Consider the following 21,439-nt stretch of genomic DNA (forward strand, 5'->3'; position numbering starts at 1 on the left):
AAGAGAGCTTTACGAGTGATAGGAGAATGGATGCAGTCCAAAAAGAGTCTAGGGAAGACAGCCTTTACGTTTCCCCCTGCTAGACTCTCTTCCAGATCGAGCGTCTGGTATGCCACGGGAGAAGTTCTCGGCTTGGGAGTTCCTGCCTCTGCCCAGGGCGACTTCTCAAGTCTTGTAGACTCTCCCCGCAGGCTAGCCATGAGACGCTCTAAGATATGTTGGTCATCTTCGGACCTAGACCACCTGTTGAAAGGGATATTTAGAGCCTTCGAGGTCTTCAACTTTTTAGACTGGTGTCTGGGAGCTTTGAGCAGGAAGATCTCCCCGACAGAGAAGGAAACTTCCTTGCTCATCATGTCCTGCATGGACAAGGCCATACGGGACGGGTCTAATGAGCTTGCTGCATCGTTCGTATCCGGAGTCCTCAAGAAGCGTGAGAACCTTTGCTCTTTCCTGTCAGCTGGAGTGACACCTTGTCAAAGATCCGAACTTCTGTTTGCTCCTCTTTCTAAGTGCCTTTTTCCAGAGGACTTGATTAAGGAGATTGCTGCTTCTTTGATACAGAAGGACACTCATGACCTGGTTGCGTCCTCTGCCCGCAAAGCCACCCCTTTGCCTACCTTGTCAGCTAGACCAAGGATGGACACTCCAGCGTCCCGATTTATTCCGCCCTTTCGTGGCAGAGCCTCCAGCAGAGGAGGTGCTCGTGCCGAAGGGAGACGTGGGAAGAAGAAAGGAACCAAGTCCTTTAAAGGCAGAGTCTGACTGCCAGCTTCTTCAGACAGCAGTGGGAGCCAGACTCAAGAACTTCTGGCAGACCTGGGAGAAGAGAGGCGCAGATGCACAATCTGTGAAGTTGCTCAGAGAGGGGTACAAGATCCCGTTTGTACGAAAACCCCCTCTAGCAACGTCTCCCATCGATCTCTCTCCCAGGTACAGAGAGGAAGACAAGAGACGAGCATTGAAACAGGAGGTGTCTCTCTTACTAGAAAAGGGAGCGGTAGTCAAAGTCCTGGACCATCAAACCCCGGGCTTCTACAACCGTCTCTTCTTAGTGGCAAAGAAGACAGGAGGGTGGAGGCCGGTGCTAGACGTCAGTGCGCTGAATGTCTTTGTCACAAAGCAGACGTTCTCCATGGAGACCACAAAGTCCGTTCTAGCAGCGGTCAGAAGGGAAGACTGGATGGTCTCTTTAGACCTAAGGGACGCATACTTCCACGTCCCTATCCACCCAGACTCCCAACCTTTTCTGAGATTTGTTTACGAAAAGGTTGTCTACCAGTTTCAAGCCCTGTGCTTTGGCCTAAGCACAGCTCCTCTTGTGTTTACGAGGCTGATGAGGAATGTAGCCAAATTCCTGAATTTAGCGGACATCCGAGCCTCCCTCTATTTGGACGACTGGCTTCTAAGAACTTCTTCCAGTCGTCGCTGTCTGAAGGATCTAAAGTGGACTCTAGATCTGACCAAGGAATTGGGTCTCCTTGTCAATATGAAAAAGTCTCAAGTGGTCCCATCCCAAACTATTGTGTATTTAGGGATGGAGATTCACAGTCTAGCTTTTCGGGCTTTTCCGTCGGCCCCCAGAACAAGTCAAGCCCTGTTATGCATCCAGAACATGCTGAAGAAGGAACGATGTTCAGTCAGGCAGTGGATGAGTCTGATAGGGACACTATCATCCCTGGAACAGTTCGTATCGTTAGGAAGACTACACCTCCGTCCTCTTCAATATCACCTAGCTGTTTACTGGAAAAAGGACAAGACGCTAGAAGCGGTCTCGATCCCCATTTCCGAGAAGATGAAGTCTTCCCTGACTTGGTGGAAGGACAGTATCAGCCTCAGAGAGGGTCAGCCCCTGGCTGTTCAGACTCCCAACCACGTTCTCTTCTCGGACGCATTGGACACAGGCTGGGGCGCGACATTGGACGGTCGGGAATGCTCGGGAACTTGGAACTCGAGTCAAAGGACAATGCATATCAACTGCAAGGAGCTACTGGCAGTTCATCTGGCCTTGAAAAGCTTCAAGTCTCTCCTTCAAGGCAAAGTGGTGGAGGTGAACTCGGACAACACCACGGCTTTGGCGTACATCTCCAAGCAAGGAGGGACCCACTCTATGACGTTGTACGAGATCGCAAGGGACCTCCTCACCTGGTCAAAAGGTCTAAACATTTCACTAGTAACGAGGTTCATCCAAGGCAACTTGAATGTCATGGCAGATTGCCTCAGTCGGAAGGGACAAATCATTTCAACAGAATGGACCCTACACAAGGATGTGTGCAAGAGACTTTGGGCCACATGGGGCCAGCCAACCATAGATCTCTTCGCAACCTCGATGACCAAGAGGCTCCCAATATATTGCTCACCAATCCCGGACCCAGCAGCAGTTCATATAGATGCCTTTCTCCTAGATTGGTCACATCTAGACCTATATGCATTCCCCCCGTTCAAGATTGTCAACAAGGTACTGCAGAAGTTCTCCTCTCACGAAGGGACAAGGTTGACGTTAGTTGCTCCCCTCTGGCCTGCGAGAGAATGGTTCACCGAGGTACTTCGATGGCTAGTGGACGTTCCCAGAACTCTTCCTCTAAGGGTGGATCTTCTACGTCAGCCACACGTAAAGAAGGTACACCAAGGCCTCCACGCTCTTCGTCTGACTGCCTTCAGACTATCGAAAGACTCTCGAGAGCTAGAGGCTTTTCGAAGGAGGCAGCCAGGGCGATTGCTAGAGCAAGGAGGACATCCACCCTTAGAGTCTACCAATCGAAGTGGGAAGTCTTCCGAAACTGGTGCAAGTCAGTATCGGTATCCTCGACTAGTACCTCTGTAACTCAAATAGCTGACTTCCTTTTATACCTGAGGAAAGAACGATCTCTTTCAGCTCCCACTATCAAGGGTTACAGAAGCATGTTGGCATCAGTCTTCCGTCACAGAGGCTTAGATCTTTCCAACAACAAAGATCTACAGGACCTCCTTAAGTCTTTTGAGACCACGAAGGAGTGTCGTTTGGCTACACCTGGTTGGAATTTAGACGTGGTACTAAGATTCCTCATGTCAGAAAGGTTCGAGCCGCTACAATCAGCCTCCTTTAAAGATCTCACTTTAAAGACTCTTTTCCTGGTTTGCTTAGCCACAGCTAAAAGAGTCAGTGAGATTCACGCCTTCAGCAGGAACATCAGATTTTCATCTGAAACGGCTACATGTTCTCTACAACTTGGTTTTCTAGCCAAAAACGAGCTACCTTCTCGTCCTTGGCCGAAATCGTTCGATATTCCAAGCCTTTCAAATATGGTTGGAAATGAACTAGAAAGAGTCTTATGCCCTGTGAGAGCTCTTAAGTTCTATTTAAGACGAACTAAACCTTTACGAGGACAGTCAGAAGCTTTATGGTGTTCAGTTAAGAAACCATCTTTGCTTATGTCAAAGAATGCTTTATCCTATTTTATCAGACTGTTAATACGAGAAGCTCATTCACATCTGAGTGAGGAAGACCAAGCTTTGCTGAAGGTAAGGACACATGAAGCTAGAGCTGTCGCAACTTCAGTGGCCTTTAAACAAAATAGATCTCTGCGAAGTATAATGGACGCAACCTATTGGAGAAGCAAGTCAGTGTTCGCGTCTTTTTATCTTAAGGATGTCCAGTCTCTTTACGAGAACTGCTACACTCTGGGACCATTCGTAGCAGCGAGTGCAGTAGTGGGTGAGGGCTCAACCACTACAATCCCCTAATTCCATAACCTTTTTAATCTTTCTCTTGAAATGTTTTTATTGTTGTTTTTGGGTTGTCCGGAAGGCTAAGAAGCCTTTCGCATCCTGGTTGATTTGGCGGGTGGTCAAATTCTTTTCTTGAGAAGCGCCTAGATTAGAGGTTTTGATGAGGTCCTGTGGTATGGGTTGCAACCCTTCATACTTCAGATCCCAGGGGTCGCTCAGCATCCTAAGAGGATCGCGAGGCTCCGTAAGGAAGACGTACTTAAAAAGGCAGAGTAATTGTTCAAGTCGACTTCCTTACCAGGTACCTATTTATTTTGTTTTTGTTATTTTGATAACTTCTAAAATGAAATAAAAAATCCTTAGCTCATAATAATGTAAACATTTATTGCTGGTCTCTACCCACCCCCCTGGGTGTGAATCAGCTATTATAATCACCGGCTAAGTTAAATATTGAAAAATGTTATTTTGATAATAAAATAGATTTTTTAATATACTTACCCTCCCTTCCTCCCCAATAGAGACGCAGTGGACCGAGGAGAAAATTGAGTTCTTTGTTTACAATGAGTACTGGGTATCTGGACGACAGATGGCGCTGTTGAAGTACACCCCCTACCTGCATAGCAATCGCTGGCGGATTTTTTCCGTAGAGTTTTCTGTCGAGCAGCAGAGCTGCAGCTATTATAATCACCGGGTAAGTATATTCAAAAATTTATTTTATTATCAAAATAACATTTTTTTTTTTTTTTGCATATATTTTATAATTTTTTGAGAAACTTCAGGCATTTTCCAAGAGAATGAGACCAACCTGACCTGTCTATGACAAAAATTAAGGCTGTTAGAGCAATTTAAAAAATATATACTGCAAAATGTGCTTGAAAAAAAATAACCCCTGGGGGTTAAGGGTTGGAAATTTCCAAAGAGCCTGGGGGTAAAAGGGTTAAGGGATATTCATTACATGTACTGTACACCAAATGAGGGAATTACATATCGATGGATTTGTATTGAATGCATATATTAGATTTTAAAATATTTGTATGGTATTGTATAAACCTATATTTATGAAGAAAATTACGTTTTGTATTAGAGAAAGAACCTACATGACACTTTTTAGTAGGTTAAGTACTTCCAAAAATGTGTGTAGCAAGAAAGATCACCACTGCTTGTTACTGTACACAATATCATTTAGTAACTTAAAGTTTAAAATTTTCCCAAGACGATAACTATTGCCTAGACCTTGGCAGTTTGTGTTCATACAGAATTACTGATGGGATCCTGTGGTGGTTGTGTAATTAACCCTTTTACCCCCAAAGGACGTACTGGTACGTTTCACAAAACCCATCCCTTTACCCCCATGGACGTACCGGTACGTCCTTGCAAAAAAATGCTATAAAAATTTGTTTTTTTTCATATTTTTGATAATTTTTTAGAAAATTCAGGTATTTTCCAAGAGATTGAGACCAACCTGACCTCTCAATGACAAAAATTAAGGCTGTTAGAGCAATTTAAAAAAAATATACTGCAAAATGTGCTGGGAAAAAATAACCCCCTGGGGGTTAAGGGTTGGAAATTTCCAAAGAGCCTGGGGGTAAAAGGGTTAATTGAACTATTTTGTGGTTAGACCCAGTGAATGATTCTTACCAATTCTTCATATAAATGATAAAGCTATTACAGTATCATGCTAATCTTTGTATCATTTGGAGATCATTTATGAAGGCTATTCATTGCCCTTAAATTTATATTCTGTCTCTAGTTTTATTTTCCTTAGAATATTTAGTACAGCATTCACCCAACCATTATTTGTGTAAAGAAATTTTAATGTTTACTTTATTGATGCTAAGTTTGTGAGTGAACATGTATGTAGGATTTTGCTTCTTATTGCTACAGATCTATTAGCTTGTTTTACCTCAAGGTCTTCTGTATCTTGGCCAGTCTCAGGATTATCCCCTTTCTTGATCAAGGTGAAGGCATGACAGTTTATCTGTGATGTACCGTTGTCCGGTGTGCTTGCTCTCATTCATCTGTCTTATGTACAGTACCTGCTCCTTATGTATGGTTCCTACTACATCTACTCTATCCATTGACTGGACTGCCCTCTCAAGTATGATTGCTTCTGTCTCTACCTGCTTCATATGAGCCGCTGCTCTTGTGGAAATTTCAGAGAACTTCTTCAAGTACAGTAGCTATTGTAAAGCATCTTCTCTTCCATGCCTAAAGTTATTCTTGACCATCCATCTTTACCAGGCAGTTTGCTCTGTTGTTTTTTTCTTGTTACCAGCTATTATGTTACCTCTTGCTTCTGTGCTGTGACTAATACCTGTGACTCCAGTAGTACCTGTCTACACCTACTGTGTTTACTAGTCCTTTAGCGTCAGCTATTCCAGATTCTGTGTTTTTATTTTTACCCTTACTGCCCATGACCACCCCCTGAGTTTCCTCTCATGATATGTCTCTGGTGCTCCTGTACTGCCTTTGCTTGCAATTCTTGTTACACACAGTGTTTGCGATATATATTGCATCAGTGGATGCTATGAGACACCTGCTGTTTTGACTATTCCAGATGTGGCTGTATCTACTGTGTCATATCCTTTGTAGTTTGGTGGTGCTGTAGCCTTAGCTGATCCTACTGTATCTGATGCAGCCGTTACCTGCAGTTTCCATACATGTGTCTTTTCCTGTTAGTCAGGAGCAGAGTTCCTGTAATCTTAGTTAATCCCACTATATCTATTGCTGTGGCTGCACTTCCTGCATCTACATTATTAGGTACCTGTTATTTCAGTTATACCTGTTCCTGCAGCAGCTGGTACTCCCTTAACTCCTGTTAATGGCTGCTCTTGCTTCCCTTTTGTTGCCCTTGTGCCTTTTTTCAGTAAAAGTTCCTCTTAACCTCATTTTGTTGCCTCTTGAACTTAGCATGGCCCACTGCTTGCTATCAGGCAAGTATCTAGTTCCTACCAAGGGAATATTTTTAAATATTAAACTTAGCCGGTGAATATATAATAGCTGACGTCTCCGACGGCTCGACAGAATTCAAAAACTCACGAGCGATCGCCATGAAGGTAGCGGGTGTGCCCACCAGCGCCAACTATCGGCCAGATACCGCATATACATGTAAACAGCTTCAGTTCTTCTCTGTCGGTTTCATCGACAAGTCGATTCCACTCGCTATTATGACCTCGAGTTTTCTACCGAATTGGTGAAGTACTTGGTTTTGGTTTTATTGCTTTCGCCGTGTTGGATTATTCAATACTATCCTCAAAAGAAATGCTTTTGAAAGGAGAGTAAAAGTGTATTGCCCTTGCTTTTATCTCTGGTTTTTTTCCATAGAGTAATGGCCGACCCTTCCCTTAGTGTACGGAAGTGTGTTTTAGGCTTTTAGCAATTATCTTATCACGTTATAAATTGTTGTTGTTAATTATAGATTTTCCTCTATATATTTTATATCTCACCCGCCTTTATTAGGCCTCTTCGATTAGCTTTCCATTTATACTAAACATCAAGATAAATTTTAATGATTTGTTTATATGCGGCCTTACCTATTCCTCCCCTAATCCAAGAGTAGGCGGTCCTAACTTGGAAACCGAAGTTAAACAACGTTGAGCCCATTCAACTTTTATTTTCGTTAAGTTTAAATCATTTGCTCTGTAAGAGTTATTAAATGAATATTTTTTAGTAGATATTTTATGAAAGATTTTCTTTGAATAGTCTTCGTGCTGTTTCAAAGATGAACTAACGTTTGGTTTATTTATGCTAAGCAGTTTGCGCTCTATCGTTACGATAGAGAAAGAGAGAATCACGGTTTCACTTTGCAGAAAGAGTGAATCGATTTTGACGTTTTGTTCATTCTTCTTTCAAACTGAAATGTTTTAAATACTAATTTAAAGGAACTTGTTAATTTTCAATTTCTTAGTCCTTTCAGTTTTTTCCTTTGGTCAAATAACCTGTTTATTGACGAAGGGTAAGTGGGCTTTTCTCTTCTGTGTGAAATCAAGAGAGAGAGAGAGAGAGACGGAGAGAGAGAGAGGAAGAGAGAACGTTCCGATCTTTATTCTCGTCCCAAGCGAGTAACGTTGTTCTCGAGTCAGTTTTTTACTCTCGTCCCAAGTCTCTGTACGGGGAGAAAGGATAAAACGTTTTTAGTTTTTATTCTCGTCCCAAGGCACTGTACGGTGAGAGATTGAAAACGTAGTTTTTAATGAACTAGTGTTTAGTCTCCTCCCCAGTCACTGATCTTTTTAACTTTATATATTTCCGGCTGGTCAGTCCTTTAAGCAGTTACATGACGTAACGTCCTTGACTGCTACTGATGCTCCTTTGCGTGTGGACTCTGCTTGTCAAGCATTGCCACCACGGCAGGTCTCTCCCTTACTTGAGACTCGGCAATTGTCGGACGAGGTTCCTTCAGATGAGGAAGTTGCTGATCCCCCTCCTACTGATATTCCCTTGGGGACTCTGTCAGACGGAGAGGAGCCTAAAGCTGCTCAGCCCTCTATGGACTTTAAATAAATCATGCTGATTTTTAAGGATCTTTGTCCGGACCATTTTGTAACTGCTGCTCCTCGTTCGCCTAAACGTCAGAGTTTACACTAGGCCTAGCTACTTCGAAGCCGTTGTTTTCTAAGCTAGTGCTCTCTCGCTCTTCTAAGAGAGCTTTACGTTTGCTAGGCGACTGGTTGATCACCAGGAGGAGTTTGGGGGAGACAGCCTTTGCTTTCCCTCCTTTTAAACTGGCTTATAGAGCGAGCGTCTGGTATGACACGGGAGAAGTTCTCGGCTTGGGAGTTCCTGCCTCTGCCCAGATAGACTTCTCAAGCCTCATAGACTCTCCCTGGCGCCTGGCCATGAAACGCTCCAAGATTTTATGGTCGGCTTCAGAGCTAGACCATCTCCTGTTAGGAGTTTTTTCGAGCGTTTGAAGTTTTGCTGTACAATTATGTCATGCATAAACAAGGCTATCAGGGATGGCTCCAATGATCTGACAGCCACGTTCTCTGCAGGAACAAGACTATCAGGGATGGCTCCAATGATCTGGCAGCCACGTTCACTGCAGGAGTACGTAAGATGCAAGTGCGCTCAATGTGTTCATTGTCAAGACAAACTTCACGATAAAGTCTACCAAGCTGTCTTGATAGCATTAATGGAAGGCGACTGGATGGTCTCTCTCGACCTTCAGGATGCATACTTCCACATCCCGATTCATCCAAACTTTCAACTACATCTGAGGTTTGTGGACGGGAAAGTAATGTACCACTGTAGAGCACTGTACTCCGACCTCATTCCTGCTCCTCTTGTTTTTACAAGGCCCTTGCAAAATGTAGCAAGCTTTCTACATTTTTTGAGGATTCAGAGCCTCCCTTTATTTTGACGACTGGCTAATCAGGGCGTTCGTCATTATATCGCTGTCTGGAGAGCCTCTAATGGACATTAGACCTAACCAAGGAGCTAGGTCTCATAGTGAACGTAGAGAAGTCGTAACTTACAGTATCCCATCCCAGACTATTCTTTTTTTGGGAATGGAGATACAGTGTCTGATTTTTCGACCCTTTTCGTCTCCCGCAAGAATGGAACAAGCTCTGTTAAAAGTACTTCACTTGCAAGAGAAAAACAGTTGCTCTGTAAGAGTTTGAACTAGCCTCGTGGGAACTCTTTCATCGCTGGAGTAGTTTATCTCTCTGGGGAGACTCAACCTATGCCCTTTCCTATTTCACCTAAACATTGGAACAAGGAGAAGGGCTTAGTGAGTATCTCTTTCCCAATCTCCAACTCAGTCTAGACATGTCTGACTTGGTGGGACAGCAACATCAGACTTCGAGAAGGTCTTTCTCTTGCAATCAAGAACCCAAACCATGTGTTGTTTTCAGATGCATCGGATTTGGGTTAGGGAGCTCCACTGGACAGTCTGGAAGGCTCGGTTCTTTGATCCACGGATCAGAAGGAACTCCTTTTAAGGCAGTAACATCTCTCCTTTGGCGAGATTTGTGCAGAAATGAATGTCTTGGCGGACGGCCTCAGCAGAAGAGGACAAGTCTTCTCCATGGAGTGGACGTTGCATAAGACTATGCGAGGAGCTATGGATGACATGGGGTCTACCCACCATAGATCTTTTTGCTACTCTCTCTGACAAAGAGGCTCTCGACTTACTGCTTTCCAGTTCCAGATCCAGAGGCAGCTCACATAGACGCTTTCCTGCTGGACTGGTCTCACCTGGACGTTTATGCCTTTCCACCTTTCAAGATCCTAGACAAGGTGCTGCAGGAGTTTACCTCTCACGAAGGGACCAGGTTGACATTGGTTGCTCCACTCTGGCCCGCGAGAGAGTGAGTAACAGAGGTACTTCAATGGCTGGTAGACGTTCCAAGGAGTCTACCTTTAAGGATGGATCTCTTACGGCAGCCACGTAAGGAGTCTTCATCAAAGCCTCCCCGCGCTTCGTCTGACTGCCTTCAGACTATCGAAAGACTCTCAAGAGCTAGAGGATTTTCAAAGGGGGCAGCCAGAACAATTGCGAGAGCTAGGAGAGCATCTACCATCAAGGTCTATCAGTCGAAGTAGGAAGTCTTTAGAGACTGGTGCAAGTCATCATCCATTTCCTCTTCCAGTACCTCTGTAGCCCAAATTGCAGACTTTCTCCTACATCTGAGAAATGTTCGCTCCCTCTCAGCGCCCACTATTAAGGGCTACAGGAGCATGTTGGCGTCTGTGTTCAGACATAGAGGCTTAGATCTGTCCAATAATTAAGATCTCCAAGATCTCCTTAAGTCCTTCGAGACCTTTAAGGAGCGTCGTATGGCAACTCCTGGATGGAACTTAGACGTGGTCCTAAGGTTCCTAATGTCCGACAGGTTTGAGCCATTACATTCAGCCTCCCTGAAGGATCTCACCCTCAAGACGCTTTTCTTAGTGTGCTTGGCTTCGGCTAAAAGGGTCAGTGAGATCCATGCCTTCAGTAGGAACATCGGCTTTTCTACAGATAAAGCCACATGTTCACTTCAGCTTGGTTTTCTTGGCCAAAAATGAACTGCCTTCTCGTCCTTGGCCTAAGTCATTTGATATACCTTGCCTGTCAGAGATCGTAGGCAACGAGCTTGAAAGAGTGCTGTGTCCACTTAGAGCTCTGAAGTTTTATTTAGCTCGGACTAAATCCTTACGAGGTGGATCTGAGGCTTTGTGGTGCTCAGTTAAGAAGCCTTCATTGCCTATGTCAAAGATTGCTTTGTCATATTTTATTAGATTTTTAATCCGAGAGGCTCATTCTCACTTGAGTGAAAAAGATCGTTGCTTGCTTAAGGTTAAGACGCACGAAGTAAGAGCTATAGCAACTTCTGTGGCCTTTAAACAAAACAGATCTCTGCAAAGTATTATGGACGCGACCGTTTGGAGAAGCAAGTCGGTATTCGCGTCATTTTACTTAAAAGATGTCCAGACTCTTTATGAGGACTGCTACACACTGGGTCCATTCGTTGCAGCGAGTGCAGTAGTGGATAAGGGTTCTACCACTACATTCCCTTAATTCCAATATCCTTTTAATCTTCTCTTGAAATGTTTTTAATTGGGTTGTACGGAAGGCTAAGACGCCTTTCGCATCCTGTTTGATTTGGCGGGTGGTCAAATGTCATTTCTTGAGAGCGCCCAGATTAAGGGTTTTGATGAGGTCCTGTTGTATGGGTTGTCGCCCTAGATACTTCAGCTCCTGGGAGTCTTTCAGCATCCTAAGAGGATGGCTGGGCTTCGTGAGGAAAGCGGACTAACAAGGCAGAGTAATCGTTAGAGTCAGCTTCCTTACCAGGTACCTATATTTATTTGGGTTTTGTTATGATATAACTGTCAAAAACTCTAAGCATATACGCCGTAAACTGTATTAATACTGGTCTCTACCCACCACCATGGGTGTGAATCAGCTATTATATATTCACCGGCTAAGTTTAATATTTAAAAATGATATTTTGGTTATAAAATAAATTTTTGAATATACTTACCCGGTGAATATATAAATTAAAGGCCCCCCCTTCCTCCCCGATAGAGACACAGCGGGATGAGAAGAACTGGAGCTGTTTACATGTATATGCGGTATCTGGCCGATAGTTGGCGCTGGTGGGCACACCCGCTACCTTCATGGCGATCGCTCGCGAGTTTTTGAATTCTGTCGAGCCGTCGGAGACGTCAGCTATTATATATTCACCGGGTAAGTATATTCAAAAATTTATTTTATAATCAAAATATCATTTTTCAATATTAAACTTACCCGATAATCATGTAGCTGTCAACTCCGTTGCCCGACAGAATTCTACGGGAGGGATACGCCAGCTATCACTATACTAGAAGGGGGTGTACTCACAAGCGCCACCTGTGGCCAGGTACTACAGTACTTGTTGTTGTCGCCACCTCACTTTTTCCTCTGTCGTGCTTCCGGCTAGACGTTCTTGGATACGCTTATGATTTTGGAGTATTGTTCACGGTTTGGTGAAGTATTTCTCTAAATTTGCAGCTATTCGCTATACTGGAAACTTCTTTGTTAGCTTAGCTAGCGTTTGGAATTAATTTAATTTTTATGGTGACGAAGAGAGTATGAACTCTCTTTCACCTTTAAATGGCCGACCCTTCCCTTAGACGGAAGTGTTGGTGTCTAAGAGAGTATAGACTCTCTTTCTTAGTTTTGTTATAGATTTATTTTATATCTCTCCGCCTTTTATAGGCCTCTTCGATTAACTTACTTTTATTATAAACTTATTAAAATTAATTTTTATATTTGTTTATATTCGACCTTTCCTAATAGTAGGCGGTCTTTTCTTGGTACCGAAGTTAATTAACATTGAGCCCGTCATTTCGGTTTTACCTGTTAACATATTATGCTATTTTAATGTCTTTGAAAGAATTTCTTTGATAGTCTCGTACTGTTTTCAAAGTTGAACTAACGTTTTGTTTTGTCTCTGCAGTTGTTGACGTTCAGAACGTTCAACTTGCGCTCTATCGTTACGATAGAGAAAGAATTTTCACGGTGTCACGTTGCAGTAAGAGTAACCGTGTCTAGCGTTTTGTTCATTCTTTCTTAACTTAATGGTTTTAATTCTAATAAAGGAACTTTTCATTTTGGGAAATATTTCAGTTTTTTCCTTTAACAATAATATGTTTTAACGATATATATGATTGGGCTCTTCTCTCAGGTTCTAAGTCAAGAGAGAGAGAGAGAGAGAGAGAGATAGAGACGGAGGGAGAAAGAGGATAAACGTTTCATTCAAGCGAGTAACGTTGTTATCGTTTTTGCTCTTCTCCCTAGTCTCTTTAGGGGAAGAAGGTAAACGTTTCTAGAGTGATCTAGTGTTTAGTCTCTTTCCAGCCACTGAATTATTTATCTTTCATTAGATTTTTCTGTTACATTGTAATTCTGTTTTCGCAATTACTAACTTTTGAGAAAAGATAGAATTGCGTGTTTCAGGTACAAACCACTTAAAGTTTCGAGTTCAGTGAAATAAGTGCAAACAGAAAATCAAAGTGATAAGTGATTAGCGCAAAGTGTGTCAGTGTTGTGCGTGAGGGTACTTCTGTGCGCGCCAGTCGTCCTCCCAGTCCGGGACCTCTTGCAAGCTCCCAAGCCCAGGGGAGAAGCAATGTCGAAGGGCAAAAGGGTTCGGCAGGCCTTGATCGGCGCACAGAAGTATCCTCGGTGGTTGCGGGCGTGTCTTACAGAGACCGTCACTCCCACCCGCAGACGATTGAGCCCTTATTTTGCTCGTCTGCAGAAGAAATTTAGGGGAGAAAATGCTGGTCTCAGGTCTCAAGACCTCTTAAACGTAAAGTCCAGACCTATGCCAGACGTACGAAGTTAGAGTTCAAAGCTCTGACTCGCCGCAGTCATCAGTTGAATGCACTCCGCCTAAGAGGAGTAAGGTTCTGCCGCAACAGATCTCTGCTGTTAAGGCTTTACCTCAGCAGACTTTAGTGTCTGCCGACCCCAAGTTGACTCTACTGCAGTCCATGCAGTCACAACTTTCGGTCTTGATGCGTGAGTGTCGGGCTGAGAAGGTTGCGCCTCCGCCTGCGCTCGCTCCGCCTGCGCTCGCTCCGCCTGCGCTCCCTCCGCCTGCGCTCGCTCCGCCTGCGCTCGCTCCGCCTGACCGCAGTACCTCCTGCCAGGCGTACGATGTTGAGCCACGTTATGAGTTTACTGATCCCAGTGGTGTGCAGCTCCCTCCGCCTTCCTTAAGGCAACCTCAGCAATGGGAACAGGAGGCTTATACCTCTCTTCCTCCGCTTCCACTTGCTGTTCCACCAGTGAGGCAACACTCGCTTGAGGTACAACCTCTCCCATCCATGAGTCAGTCTCCTCAGCTCTCGCTGCAGCGAGCTCAACCCTCCTCAAGGCAAGCACCTCAACACCTTAGCCTTGCGCCTCAGGAGCCTCAACTTGCGAGACATTTACTGCGTTCTGCGCAGCCACTACCTCATCGCTCTCAGCTCACACCGCAGGAACCTCAACTCGTTCCTCAGGAACTTGCTACTGCGCTTCCGCCAACCACTCAGCAAGCGCAACCCTTGAGTTCAGCCACTCATGCCAGGAGTCAGCCTCCTCCACCCATGCGCCTACCTTCTGCTACTTCTTTTGATCAGCCTTTGCAGACTGAGCCTCAGGTGTTCCCTCAACAGAGTCTTGAAGAGGTAACCACAACTATTGTTGTTCCAGCTCGTTCTGACTCTGCTGTTCAGCATACCTTACCTCCATTTTCAAACATTATGATAATGGAGGTTATTTGTATTACTTATTTAAAAATATATTTGTATTCCTTGCAATATATTTTTAACAAATCGCAAAATATGGCAAAAATCATGAGTTATGAATGTAAGGTAATATTATGTTGATATTAAACCCCTTGCAAGCATGCATGTAGTAATGCAGTGTTGCCAACAGGGCGAGTTTCCCTTTCCGGAGGTGAAGTAGATTATAGTACATTTAGTGTAGCTTAATTCTACGATTATCATGCCGGCTATCAAATTCATCAACAAAACAGTCTAAATCAATTCCCTCGGCACGTGCACTTTCAATGGACGGTAATGCGATATTACTCACTCTAGCACTGGTCATGGAATTTCTGAGAAATGTTACACGCCATGCAACACGCTCTGCTTACCTTACAGCATGTTCTACATACAGCATGCTCTGCATACAGCATGCTCTGCTTACAGCATGCTCTGCATACAACAGGCTCTGCATACCTTACCGCATGCTTCTCAGTCACACATCTTTGGTTGTTGCCAACTCACTAGACTGTCAAGCAGTTTCTTAACGTTGCCTTCTAGTCTGCTGCGTTTGCACAGTGTAACCCTCACTGAGAGAACTTAGCTTTTCTCGGATATGGTCCCTGTAGATGAGAAAGTGCTTTTCTCCCTCCTTCTGATATTCCCTTGAGGAATCTGTCATTTGGAGAGGAGCCTTTAGCTGCGTAGCCTCCTATGGACTTTTATTTAAGCATAACATGCTTCCAGGGAAGGTAATGGTCCCACTTCAGTCGCTAATCCCGTCTGTTACCACACCTGCTCCCATAGTCCTTGAGCTGTGTTGCAAGACATGCAGTCCAAACTTAGTCCTTGTTAGAGGATTTTTTGTTTACGGAGTCAGTGTGTCACTGGGAAGACGTTCAACAACCAGCAGGAGTGACTTGTTGTGACGCAGTACGGCAACCTTAGCAACCCGATAAGGAGTTGTCTGTACGACCCAGACAGTCTAGACAGCTTCGGGTTGTCACTGTACTTCCTCGCTTCCCCATGGTTGACAGTTCACAGACTGTGCAGCAGTACCATGATCTTGTGTCCGGCTCCGTCAGACGACTGGCTTTTAAGAGCTCCCACAAGTCGTCGCTGTCTGGAGATTCTCAAATGGACTATGGATCTGACCAAGGAACTGGGCCTCCTGGTCAATTTTGAGGAGTCTTAGCTCGTCCCATCCCAGACCATTGTCTCCCTGGGTATGGATCTTCAGAGTCGAGCTTTTCGGGCTTTTCCGTCGGCCCCAAGGATCTTCCAAGCCCTAGAATGCATCCAGAGCATGCTGAGAAGGAACCGATGCTCAGTCAGGTAGTGGATGAGTCTAACAGGGACACTTTCATCGCTGGCCCTGTTCATCGTGTTTGGGAGACTCCACCTCCCCCCCCTTCAGTATCATCTAGCTGCTCACTGGATAAAGGACATGACGCTAGAGACGGTCTCAGTTCCTGTTTCCGAAGAGAGAAGGTCTTCTCGCGTGGTGTAAGAACAGCTTTCTTCTCAAGGAAGTCTACCTTTGGCTGTTCAGAAACCCGACCGCCGTCTCCTCTCGGACGCATCAGACACGGGCTGGGGTGCGACTTTGGACGGATAAGAATGCTCGGGAACATGGAATCAGGAGCAAAGGACACTTCACATCAATTGCAAGGAGTTGTTGGCTGTTATTCTGGCCTTGATAAACTTCAAGTCCCTCCAGCTTAACAAAGTGGTGGAGGTGGACTCTGACAACACCACAGCCCTGGCTTACATCTTCAAGCAGGGAGGGACTCTTTCGTGGAAGTTGTTCTAGATCGCAAGGGACCTCCTCATCTGGTCTAAAGATCGAAAGCTCACGCTGGTAACGAGGTTCATTCAGGGCGGTATGAATGTCATGGCAGATCACCTCAGCCGCAAGGGTCAGATCATCCCCACAGAGTGGACCCTTCACAAGAATGTTTGCAGCAGACTTTGGGCCCTTTGGGGTCAGCCAACCATAGATCTGTTCGCTACCTCGATAACTTAGAGACTCCTGTTGTATTGTTCTCCGATTCCAGACCCAGCAGCAGTTCACGTGGATGCTTTTCTGCTGGATTGGTTCCATCTCGACCTGTATGCATTCCCGCCGTTCAAGATTGTCAACAGGGTACTTCAGAAGTTCTCCTCTCGCAAGGTACACGGCTGACGTTGGTTGGCTCCGCTCTGGCCCGCGAGAGAATGGTTCTTAGAGGTACTGCAATGGCTGGTCAACATTCCCAGGACTCTTCCTCTAGGAGTGAACCTTCTACGTCTACCTCACGTAAAGAAGGTACACCCAATCCTCCACGCTCTTCGTCTGACTGCCTTCAGACTTTCGAAAGACTCTCAAGAGCTAGGGACTTTTTCGAAGGAGGCAGCCAGAGCGATTGCCAAAGCAAGGAGAACATCCACTCTCGGAATCTATCAGTCTCAAGGGGAATTCTTCCGTGGCTGGTACAAGACCAATGCAGTTTCCTCAACCAGTACCACTGTAACCCAGATTGCTGACTTCCTGTTATATCTAAGGAAAGTAAGATCCCTTTCAGCTCCTACGATCAAGGGTTACAGAAGTATGTTGGCAGCGGTTTTCCGCCACAGAGGCTTGGATCTTTCCACCAACAAAGATCTACAGGACCTCCCTAGGTCTTTTGAGACCTCAAAGGAACGTCGGTTGTCCACTCCAGGCTGGAATCTAGACGTGGTCCTAAGGTTCCTTATGTCATCAAGATTTGAACCTCTCCAATCAGCCTCTTTTTAGGACCTCACGTTAAAAACTCTTTTCCTCGTGTGCTTGACAACAGCTAAAAGAGTAAGTGAGATCCACGCCTTCAGCAGGATCATTGTTTTCACATCTGAAACGGCTACATGTTCCTTGCAGCTCGGTTTTTGCTAAACGAGCTTCCTTCACGTCCTTGGCCTAAATCGTTCGAGATCCCAAGCCTGTCCAACTTGGTGGGGAATGAACTGGAGAGAGTACTTTGCCCAGTTAGAGCTCTTAGGTACTTTCTAAAAAGGTCTTAACCTTTTCGAGGACTATCAGAAGCCTTATAGTGTGCTATAAAGAAACCTTCTTTTCCAAGTTCTAAGAACTCAGTTTCTTACTATTCAGGCTTCTGATTAGAGAAACACATTCTCATCTGAAGGAAGAAGACCTTGCTTTGCTGAAGGTAAGGACACATGAAGTGGGAGCTGTGGCTACTTCTGTGGCCTTCAAACAGAGCCATTCTCTGCAGAGTGTTATGGATGCAACCTATTGGAGAAGCAAGTCAGTGTTCGCATCATTCTATCTCAAAGATGTCCAGTCTCTTTACGAGTACTGCTACACCCTGGGACCATTCGTAGCAACGAATGCAGTAGTAGGCGAGGGCTCAGCCACTACATTCCCATAATCCCATAACCTTTTAACCTTTCTCTTGAATACTTTTTATGGGTTGTACGGTCGGCTAAGAAGCCTTCCACATCCTTGTTGATTTGGCGGGTGGTCAATTCTTTCTTGAGAAGCGCCGAGGTTAAAGGTTGTGATGAGGTCCTTTAGTATGGGTTGCAGCCCTTGATACTTTAGCACCTTTGAGTTGATTCAGCCTTCCAAGAGGAACGCTGCGCTCAGTAAGGAAGACGATCTTATTAAAGGCAGAGTAACGGTTCAAGTCGACTTCCTTACCAGGTACTTATTATTTCATTGTTATTGTGGATAACTGATTATATGAAATACGGGATACTTAGCTATCCTTTAGTCTTGTACACTGGTTTTTCACCCACCCCCCTGGGTGTGAATCAGCTACATGATTATCGGGTAAGTTTAATATTGAAAAATGTTATTTTCATTAGTAAAATAAATTTTTGAATATACTTACCCGATAATCATGATTTAATTGACCCACCCTTCCTCCCCATAGAGAACCAGTGGACCGAGGAAAAAGTGAGGTGGCGACAACAACAAGTACTGTAGTACCTGGCCACAGGTGGCGCTTGTGAGTACACCCCCTTCTAGTATAGTGATAGCTGGCGTATCCCTCCCGTAGAATTCTGTCGGGCAACGGAGTTGACAGCTACATGATTATCGGGTAAGTATATTCAAAAATTTATTTTACTAATGAAAATAACATATTTCTTAAAACTGCTCTCCATGAACCATAACCTGCATCAGGTATGATCTTGTCATTCATTTCTGATACTCCTGTTTTGTACAGACTGATAAGGATTGTCATTACAATTATGGAACAAGCTGGTCGGAGGATACTCTTGAATAGATGTGACTGCTACTCCTCCTCCACTTGTCATTTTATTGAGTCTCTCCAAAAGCTGCATGCTTGAGAAGAGAGTGCATAACTTGCTAAATAAACTTATTAGAAATAATCCTCACCCTCTCCAAGCACTGGTTCACCTGCATTAACTTCTGCAGATACTGTACAGCCATTTTCCACAAAAGGAGATTTTCTCCATAGCTTGAGATCTCCTTGGACATTGTTACCTTTGATTTAAAAGTCAAAAGTTTCTTTCCCAACTTAGACTCCTAGGCTTGTGAATTCCCAATATCTGCACTATACACCTACTTCCTACACAACTACAAGCTGAAGCAGTTTTATCAAATTAAGAGATGCTCTTTGCTGTGACAATCCTGATCGAACCATTTCTGTCTTCTTCTTTGTACTGTTCCTAGTGTGCTCTCTGCTGCATTTAAGACAGCTTCAGTTACTTGCTCTCAGTCCTGCAATATGTTGAATCTATTTTCTATGTCCAATTGATACTGAAATCTAATTTCAATCTGTGTCAGTTTATCAGTGTCAAAAGCTTGTTTCTTCATTTAATAAATTTTTACTCTGATCTTGGCCATCATCAGTTTGTGATCCGAGTCACAATCTGTACTACATGCTCTCATATCCATCAAGGGTGATCTAAATTTTCTATGAACTAGGATATGGTCAATTTGGTTATTGGTTCTACCATGAGTTGAGACCCATGTTGCTTTGTGTATATCTTTATGGGGAAACAGTGTTCCATCTATCATCATTCCACATCTTACCAGTGATGCCAATTTTAAGCCATTATCATTACTATTTACATGCAGGCTGTGTTTCCTCCAATTGTACCACTGAATGCATTTGTTTCTCTTCCAACTCTAGCATTAAGATCCCCTTGGATAACTAACATATCATGTCTAGGTACACTGTTAACTACATTTTCCAGCAGGTCATACCATTCATCCTTCAGATCATCCCCACTCACTTCTGTAGGAGCATTGAACAGAGAGTACCGTGACCTTGAACCATCTCGCCCATAATCTCATGTATTGAAAAATTTCAAGATTAATGTTCATGGTATAGGAAATACAACTACATCTCAAATTTTTTCATACCAAAATAATGTGCATACGCTAAACAATATATTAAAAGAGTCCTCGTTTACATGTTACAATTAGTGTGTATGTGAGTGTCTGTGCTCTTTTATATATATATATATATATATATATATATATATATATATATATATATATATATATATATATATATATACAGTATATATAGATAGATAGATAGATAGAGGAATATGTAATACAGTGTATATATATATATATATATATATATATATATATATATATATATATATATATATATATATATATTTATATATATATATATACTGTAATAATAATAATAATAATAATAATAATAATAATAATACAGAAATGCCTATGAAACACAAATTAATTGTTGCCAGCTAATTCAAAGTTATTGTTATTAGAATTTTTAAAAACACTTATGTTACTGGGTAAAGTTAACCAAGCATTTTCTTTTTCAGTCTTTCACCAGTCAGCAAGGAAGTTACACTGGACCTTTCTACTGATAATGTGATTTTACATACAAACAAAGCTTTGTAGGTTTTAAGATATTAAGGTTTTAATAGAGTTTAAGTTTTCTGTATGAATGGGGTGGCAGTATCTTTGATGCAACAGGTAGAGTATAACGCTCGTCTGTGATAGCGATGTAATTTCACTGGCTCTGTTTCCAAGTTGCAAGTAAAATTAATTACTTAAAGGACATTGTTCCCTTTATTTTTCATCATTATATTCAATTAATTCTTGGTTTTTCTTGTATTGTTACAAGTATAGAAGTAATCAGTTGAGTATCTTTCACACAGCTGTTCATACCAAATGTATTTTTGTTTTTAGGTTTTTACCAAGTATAAGTGTTTTGTTGTGACAAAGATGTGTAAACATCACAGACTTGGTATGTTTAGTATGTCAAATTTAGACATGTATATGTATGTACAATAACCAAATAATGTATTGGAATTCAGGTTTTAATTTACATTTGAGTATGGTCTGTGTAAAGACCAAAGTTTTAAATGCTTTCAAATTACAAACAATTTTGCAAATTAAGCAAATTTTCATTATTAAAAACAATTAAGATTGTGATTTAAGAAAATTAAAGAACCTTTTTAAGACTCGAAGTTCGTGTCAATTGTAAAAGTCTTAAATACAGGTTTAAGAACTTTAGTGTTTAATCTTTTTAAATATAACCAGATTTAGGGCCCAGTGACTTGCTTCCATCCAGAAGTACAACATGAATTTTCTAGAAAAGGAAAAGGTAGAGAACACAATTTTCGAATGTAATATATAATATAATACTGCTCATAGATTTTGCAAGTGAAATATGAACTAAAATGTGCAATTCCACGTAGCTCGCCATGCTCGGGAATGTGACCAGATTGTAAGTCTTAAACCACTTCGTTTGAAGTGATCAGTATCTTCAAATGGAGAATGTTCATACGCTATCTTGTATGTGCTTTTGTATTTCTTTGACAATGATTGTGTAAATTAATCTCCAGATGTCAGGCTTATTTAATTTTTTTGTCATTTTTATCTGTCAAAGGCAAACCAAAATTTACAGATGTATAGTATTGTTATAATTGATTAACCCTTTTACCACCAAAGGACGTACTGGTACGTTTCACAAAACCCATCCCTTTACCCCCATGGACGTAC

The 21,439-nt window shown here is 43.0% G+C and overlaps 1 protein-coding gene across 15 annotated transcripts in view; it reads left to right on the forward strand.

Moving 5' to 3' along the window:
- LOC137634971 (G protein pathway suppressor 2) overlaps positions 1-21,354 on the forward strand; it is a 219,386-nt gene extending 198,032 nt beyond the window's left edge. For all 15 annotated transcript variants that reach the window (XM_068367558.1, XM_068367555.1, XM_068367551.1 and 12 more), the window contains one exon: positions 20,254-21,354. In XM_068367558.1, coding sequence (XP_068223659.1) covers positions 20,254-20,298 — 45 coding nt within the window. In that variant the 3' untranslated portion in view covers positions 20,299-21,354. The remainder of the gene's footprint in view (positions 1-20,253) is intronic.
- The last annotated feature ends 85 nt before the right edge of the window (positions 21,355-21,439 follow it).

The sequence above is a fragment of the Palaemon carinicauda genome, chromosome 45 (genome assembly GCF_036898095.1).
Source record: "Palaemon carinicauda isolate YSFRI2023 chromosome 45, ASM3689809v2, whole genome shotgun sequence".
NCBI lineage: Eukaryota > Metazoa > Arthropoda > Malacostraca > Decapoda > Palaemonidae > Palaemon > Palaemon carinicauda.